The sequence below is a fragment of the Sesamum indicum genome, linkage group LG4 (genome assembly GCF_000512975.1).
Source record: "Sesamum indicum cultivar Zhongzhi No. 13 linkage group LG4, S_indicum_v1.0, whole genome shotgun sequence".
NCBI classification, from domain to species: domain Eukaryota; kingdom Viridiplantae; phylum Streptophyta; class Magnoliopsida; order Lamiales; family Pedaliaceae; genus Sesamum; species Sesamum indicum.
In genome coordinates, this window is record NC_026148.1 from 16394020 (window position 1) to 16402473 (window position 8454).

The 8454-nt window shown below is 37.4% G+C and overlaps 1 protein-coding gene and 1 pseudogene across 1 annotated transcript in view; both read right to left on the reverse strand.

The window, feature by feature from the left end:
• LOC105161247 (pentatricopeptide repeat-containing protein At2g41080-like) overlaps positions 1-4778 on the reverse strand; it is a gene marked incomplete at its 5' end in the record, with an annotated part of 8787 nt that extends 4009 nt beyond the window's left edge. The window contains 7 exon segments of the mRNA XM_011078877.2: positions 396-471; positions 540-606; positions 681-840; positions 956-3120; positions 3587-3678; positions 4301-4359; positions 4456-4778. Coding sequence (XP_011077179.1) covers positions 1222-3120; positions 3587-3678; positions 4301-4359; positions 4456-4691 — 2286 coding nt within the window. The 3' untranslated portion in view covers positions 396-471; positions 540-606; positions 681-840; positions 956-1221.
• On the reverse strand, positions 5347-7781 carry LOC105161249 (annotated as a pseudogene).

The window sequence follows — 8454 nt, forward strand, 5'->3', positions numbered from 1 at the left end:
TAGGCAACTTCCTTTTTCTTTTCTATGGTATTTACTAATCCTCATTGGACTTATGTTGTCCCACATATCCTTCAGTTATATATTTATAATGAAATTTCATATTCAGCAAATGAAGATAATAACATTTACTTACAACACCACAACTTGTGTTGCAAAAAAAACCTTTAACCTCTGATTGACAACACAAGACAGAGCTATTATTTGATGCATAATGTTTATAATCATTTTTTCGCTTTGCTGCAAATAACTAAACTTATCATGCCTATTCAACCTAATGAATTTCTAAGGCATTTCGTCCTGATCTGAATCATTAGGCATCTAAAGAGATATAAGTAAGCAAGAAATAAGTAATGTCATAAAAACTACTTTAGTTTCTCAAGAAGTAGTAGGCATACCTCTGGTAAATCAGATGTTGTATTCCCCTTCAAAACAGTTGTATGCAGTTCCCATGTCCAACTATAATTTCCTAAACTGAAGTTGAAATCTGATCACATATATAAATAAATGAATGAGTTGAGTAGATTCAATGTAATTCCCACCTTAAACTCATACATAATGACCCCTTCTTCAGAGCTTTATGTGTAGGCAGGGGAACTGAGGCAAACTCTGAAACATCAAACAAGTTATTATTGACGTCAAAACAATCGCACTTACATAACCAATCAGGAGTCAAAACATACCTCCACAGGTCCAGCACCCCAAAGGAAGAGCAGATTCGACCTTGTGGCACTCCAAATGCACCTGCAGCCATTATCCCCAATCTTTCGTGCTTGGTAATTCATTGAAACAAGTCGTCCAACATCATAGCTAGCCAATTTCCTTTTGCAAATTTCAAGATATCTGTAAAAGAAACAGGGCGGAAAGTAGAGAACGATGCAAAAAGATGAGAGTCGCGTTGGCAAAGAAATCTCCGACTGTGGCAAAAGGAAACGAATAAATTGACGCTCAGAAGTACCTCTCTGATTGCAATGGATCTTAAATTGACATGTTTCAAGGTTGATGCATGTTCAACCCATGTCCATGGAATGCCCATTTTTGTGCAAGGGGAGACGATATTAATCGAGGACTTAGTTACGAAAGCAGCAAGCTGCTTCGCCTTTTACTCATTCGTTCATGCGACATAACATCAATGTTTCCCCACCATTTAAATCAATTAAGGAAGTCCATTCAACAGTGTGACTGGAGAGACCTGTGTCAAATGCAGCAAACACTGATTTTTTGTCAATAGATCCAAGATTGACCAGGAAGTTTTCTAACTTGCCTTTCCTGCATTGAACCCCTAATTTTAGCTGCCTCCTCCCAAATATGGTTTGCTGAATAAGTATTTGATATGAGAAGGTAAGGATCAGCTTCATGTGGCTCAAGTTCAAGCAGTTTCTTGGAGACCCAATTGGTCATCTCAACATTCTTGTGAAGCCAGCAAGAAGATAAATATGCTCTCCAGACTTCTTGCAGATGATGGATCCCATTCTCATAAACAAAATCTTTGATCTCTTTCAAGTGACCTGCTCGGCCAAAAAGATCTACCATGCAAGCGAAATGTTCAATACCAGGTTGGATTCCATAAACATCTATCATCATCCTAAAATACTTGCAGCCCTCTTCTAACAAACCAGCATGGCTACACGCAGTGAGAAGCCCAATAAAACTCACTTCATTCGGTCTAATACCCTCATTTTGCATCAACTCAAATAGCTGTATGGCTTCTTTTCCCCACCCATGCATTGCATAACTTGATATCATAACACTCCAAAGCACTATATTCCTAGTTCGAGTTAGCCTGAAAAATGACCAAGCATCATCCAACTCTCCACATTTGGCGTACATGTCAATCATGGATGAACACAAGATAATATCTTGCGCATGTCCTAATTTAAGTGTACGAGCATGAATCTGCTGACCGAGCTCCAACAAAGCAGTATCAGCACACGCAGTAACAATAGTAGTGAGAGTAAATAGATCCACCTCAAGTTGCTCATGAATCATGGAGCGGAAATATACCATGCCATCTTTTATCATACCATGTTGAACATACCCAGCAATCATTGTGCTCCAAGAAACAGTTCGAGCCATTAAATCATCATGAGATTCCTTAGAACATCTGAGTTGTAATTCTCGGAAAACCATCGAAGCCTTCTCCATTTCCCCACACTTACAGTACATATCAAGAAGTGAAGTGCTTGCAAAATAATCTTCATTTATCCCAATTCGAAGTAGCTGGCAGTGGATCTGCCTCCCTAGTTCCAAACTCTTCAATGAAGATGTCAAAACAAATGATATAGAAAATGTAACTCTGTCAAAAGCAGGTCCAACTTTCACCATCTCATACAGAAGCTCCAGTGCGCACCTGTTGAATCCATGTTGTAAAAGTCCATCAATGATTGTATTCCAAGTCGAAACACTCTTGGTTGGCAACCTCCAGAAAAGACCAAGACTTTGGTCCATCTCACCCTTACTTAAATTTGCAGCCAACACTATGTTCCAAGAAGTAGAATCTTTATCATCCATCAAGCCAAAGAATCTTTTCACATAATCAAACACTCTGAATTTAGCATAAAGATCAAGAACAGCATTGTTCAATGCAATGTCGGCATCAATCCCATTTCTTATCATCCAACCGTGAATTGACTTCCCCATTTGAAGCCCATTATTAACACAAGCACAAGATTTGAGTGCAGTGGACAAAGTGAAGGCATTGGGAGATACAACTCCCTGATTCTGCATCTGAGCAAAGTAATCCAAGGCAATCCTGTGATGCCCGTACCTAGAGAAGCCCGATATGAGAATTGTCCAAGTTCTAACATCTCTTTCAGGGATTTCATCGAACAACTTCCTGGCATGATGTGAATCAGAATTTCTCAAGTAGAGGCTCAAGAGGTAGTTAATAAGATGCAGAGTGCGGGTAGAGCCATTTTTTATGAGAGTGGAGTGACAAGCCTGTGCGTTGAAGTGAGAAAATGTGGAGTAACACACCAAGTGCTTGATTTTATGGTTGGGGTTGATGATGCCTGTCCTGGTTGTACAAAATACCAATCTAGCGGGCAGCGGTCTGTTCTGTTGATGACTGCAGTAGGTGTTCGTCCACACCAAGGGAAAGGTAACCTTTCTCGAAGATCGTTGCTGCAAGTACGACAGATGATATCAAAATGTGTTGCAATTCTTTAGCAAATAAGAACTAGAAGTTAAATGAGCATCAAAGATTTAGCTTGTCCAGAGCATATACAATGGAGCAGGATCGAAGAAGAAAATTGTTTTTTTGTATATACTACTGGTTGCAAATATGTTAGGGAAATACCATCAATAGTTCAATAGCATGGTGTTGCAAATATGTTAGCGAAATACTGTTCAATAGTTCAATAGCATGTGTTTGCGGCTCAAACCAAACACAAGTACATTTTATTTATGTCCTCCATTTGATCACGCAAAGTGTAAATGGCATAGTAAAAGTTGAACCATCACTACCCTATTTTGGTCACACACTTCTTTCATCACTCATCATTCTTCAAGTAAATGGGACTCAATTAAAACAAGCTTTCTGAGCCAATCTGCACCAAGGAACACATTGGAGTAATCTCAAGATACACACCTGAAGCAATAACTCATAGTTTGAGTTAAACAGAAACACACTGAAAGCCCTATGCAACAAATTCTCAGACTTAATCTTCTCCATCAGGTGGCCTGCACAGAGAGAGATTGTTCGATCAAGAATATTTTGCCCAACGATATCTATTTCACAATATGCAAGTTGCAGCAAGCAAAAAGAGAAGAAAAAAGCTATATTTTGGCTAGAAATTCAAACTTCAGAAAGCAGAAACATAATAGAAATATGCAGCTCTTGCACACAATTTGATAATAACATCTGCAAAAGGTGAAAACACACAACTACTGCTCGATAAATTGTAAGTTTTTTCGTATCTTTTACAGGTTAAATTAATACGAAACACTTAAACGGTATCCAATTTTGGGCTTGATCTCATTTTAGGAAGGAAATAGGAAAAGAGAAATAGAACATGAAAAACAATGAGCCATGTCCAAAATACATCCTCTGAAAAGTTTCTCCAGTTTTTCTTGACATTCCCACAATAAATAAGAGTAGCAAAGAAAATAAAAAGTGATTCAAGAGCAGCTATATTTGAAGATTTGGGAAAGAAAAAGGCAAATAAGGGATTGTGAGCAGCCCCTTATTTGAGATAAAACTGTAAAGAGCAACTAATCCAAACTCTCTAAGAAGTACAAATTTGCAGTCAGTTGGATGATGGAAGTAATGAAAAGAAAGCTCCCGCTACCGCTCCGCACTTACGAGAATTGTATTTGGTATCATGGCCGACGACCTGATCATTGACATCAACCAATATGCATCTGCAGGCAGAGAGGTAAAACGTTTAAGTAGCATGCCGGTCGTCTATTATAAGCAATAACTCTGAGAAAAAGAAGGCGGGGGTGGGGGTGACAAACTCGTGTTCAAACAAGAGGCGTCTGTGGACAGCGTCCATGGCGGTGACATCAGTCATGATTGAGTTGGAGGGAGAAGCGGTGAAGGACGAACGATAGGAAGAAGAAACGCGGAGAGAAGGAAAGAGCCTTGGGGCGGCGGAAGAAGAGGAGGAGGCGGACGAGGCCGCTGCAGCGAACGAGCGGATGCCATAGCTGGTGGTGGTGACCGACATTTTTATTATTATTATTATTATCATTATTAGCTGAGCTTAAAAACTACCCAAAAAGAAAGAATTGAGAAGTGTAAATTTAAGTGTGGGAGATATGCCGCCACTGCAAACCTTCTTCGGATGGAGTCTCCGCCGCCCGCCACCGCTCATCTTCTTCAATCTCTCTACTCTCTACTCTGTTTGCAAGACTCATTTGCACTCCCCCACTCATGCCGTCTATACCATTTACTCTATTCCTATTCTAAGAGTAGTACATATTTGGATTTGAACACAAGTAATTTTAAATATTGAATGGATCTGCAATTTTACTAAAAGTAGCTCAAAATCCTACATAAGAAAATGGGATGGGATGGGAGTTGGTACAAATATCTATGAACACATTAATTAATTGGGTTATTACCTCCCTCCACCCTCCAATATTATTACTCAAAACGACTATAATTAATTAATTAATTGATGATATATTATAGATCACGTAATGGATGGATGGATGGATGGAGGGAGAAGATGAGAATTTAGATATAAAAATGTCGTAAATTCTCCACTGGAGCTCTCTCGCTCATTCTGTCGCTGCCCACCTATTTGTTTCTCAATTATCCTCACTCTTGTCATCAACATCTGGGTAGGACAACTAAACACCACAAACTTGCCCTTTAATGCAAAAACATTGCTGCTACACACGCACACAAACACACGAACCTTAATAACAACACCAGAGAAAAATACAAACTATATGTGTGACAACACAGAACTTGGTAAATTTTTTTATCTAACATTCATATCATATTTAAATAACATCTATATCAAGGTAATAAATACTGATATCAATATATACAATCATTAAAAACTAAAATATTTCTGGAAACTCATTCTTGAATTTTTTTTTGTATACGACACCCTCATTCGCCTACTCCAGCTCCAAGCTCGTGCTTCACTCCATAGCATAATACCTGGGTACAAGGAATTCAATCCAAATCCCCAATAAGTTTTATCCCAAGATAATGAGGTTTCAGAGCATCACAAAAATAGTGATATTTCCTGTGTTGCCAAGTTAATAATATCCTAAAATGAGTGGGCATGGGCATGTAGAAAAGATGTCCATCACAATGATTTCAAGAACCATCATTACAGCACTAAGTGGAAGAAAAAGGACAAGAAGAATATGCACAGTCACTGCGGTTTTAGAGAACCATCACTAGAATTCCTAAAGAAAAGAGATAGACAATAGATGTGTATCATATAAATATGACATCATCAATTCTTCACCAAGCTTAAGTACTAGCACTTGGTGTTCGCAAGTGAACAAATTTAGCTCTTCCATATGCATCAATGCTATTAACTAATTCCACTATTACCACCTGATGTGATTACATGTGCCGTGTGGAGATGCAAAAACTATCTTGATTTTAACTTCTTACTGTGAGCAGATACATACAATAGCTACACCAACCAAGTATCAATGCTTCCAATTAAGTAAATCAATTTTCTGGGAATTACCAAGAAGAGAGCCTATTATAAATGTATAGATATAACCAATATAGTGAAGAAATAACTCATGTTTAAGCCAATGAATAGCAAACAAGTCTAAAAGTATGTAGAAGACAACCAAGTAACCAGGGACAAGTACCACAATGTAAGACTTCTTATTACAGCTCACATAGGATGCAGTTATGCAACTAATGGGAAGGCAAATAAAAGAAATCTTGCTCCAGCATTTATACAAATGTCATTGCCCAAGAATCCCTAGACCTAAATTCCCAATCAAAATCATTCACAAATACCAAATACTCGACTTTCGATCCTAAACACTTTGACACCACCATATCAGCAAAGTGAAATATTCAAAACAAGTCAGGGATAGAACACAGATGCAACTAAAGAATATAAGTGTATCCTCTAATATGCAGTTAGCTAACAAGGATTAGGCAGGTAAGTTGTCAATTTACTAAGAAATGGATTCAGACATACTCTTATCAAAGATCACATATCTTTACTGTGAGTCTCCCGATTCATCTGAAACCATAATGTAGATACTTTGACAGTATTTAGACCCACTCTGACCCAATAAATCTATTTTGCAGTAGAATTTGACATGAACAAAGCTTTATTCGATCAATTTAAGCCTATAATTCGTGTAACAAAAATATAACACCACAGGGCATCACAAAGAGTCACTTATTCACCACCAAGCTATAACTATAGTCACACTGGCCTTCAGATAATAGTAGACTGGTTAAAAGTACTTTACATTATTAACTAACAATATGAAAGAAACTCCACCAGATAAGAGCATCTTTCAGATAGTTTTTAAGAGAACATAGGCAATGCGATCAGATATACAATAAATAAATTAAGTCAGTAATATGCGACATGACGTACGAATTTGTAAAAAGTGATTCAGTTAGGATGGCTCCTTTCAAGTCCCACTAAAAAGTGCAGAGCTCCAGGTTTTCCCAAAAGCACAATAAGGCATTAATACCTGATGTGTTGTTAAGATTGAGCCAAAAAATAGCAATACCCAATAGCACAAAGACACATATAGAGCGCCAACTTTTACCAACTAAGACAATTAGTACTAATCCATATCCATAATGATAGACAACAGGCAGAAATCAAAGAAACACAGAGAACGCAGTCTGCTAAATTATTGTAGATATTAGGGAGGACAGAACAACAGGAGCAGCATGATCCCTATTTTTTCGTTTTTTTTTTCCGTTACCTAATGAATGGAAGAATAGAGAGAGAGGGGGGGAAGGGATCGACTTTTCACTTCTTCAAGCTGCCGCGGACTCCGGGCTTAGGCTTGGAGGATTCGGGGACGACGGTGGCGTGAAGATTGTTGAGCCTGGAGTCATGCAGTGATTTTGCAGTGGGGGCACTCGAGCTTGGCATGACCGCCCTTATCCTGGCCGGTGCGATCAGCGAGGCCGGCCTTACCACCACCGCGGTTGGTGGTGGCGGCGTCAACTTTGGCAGCAATCTCCTTGGCGGTATGTTTCTTGGGTTTAGCTTTTCCAGTCATGGCGGATTTGGGTGTTGAATTTGGGAGAGAAAAGGAATACAAGGAGAGAGGGAGACGGACACTGGAAGAACAACACAAACCCTACTCCACCCAAACCCAATATATTATTATTAAACATCAACTTATCAAATGAGAATTTTTTATTAATAATTATTACATATATTCCTAATAAAATTTAGGGTGAAAATATTTTGCAACCCTAAAGTATACCACGTTTATATATTACTCCCTAAATTAAAAAAAAAAATCTTCAATTACCCCCTAAATTAAAAAAAAAATCTTTGTGATAATTTTTTAAATTAAATAAAAATGGATAAAAATACCCTTGACTATTAATAATATGTTATATTCATACCAATTAATTTGACTTCAATTTTTGTTCATTTATGATGTTAATAAATTTATATTGGATTAGTCACGTATTGATAAGATCAATATTAGTACTTTTGAATTATTTGTGTTTGTGCATTACACTAAATATAATTTTATAGATAAAAATATTGCAAATGATCATCGAGCACTTTTGAATTATTTGTGTTTGTGCATTACACTAAATATAATTTTATAGAAAAAAATATTGCAAGTGGTCATCGAGCCTATTATTAACTTTGGTGCCCAAATGTCAAGTGAGGTAGCTTGGGAGTTAATGAGGTGTATATTTTTTTGTTTTTCCATATAATAATAGTAATAATAATTAACTAAAAGACCAAATGGGTTCATCGCTCTATATATATATATATATATATATATATATATATATATATATAT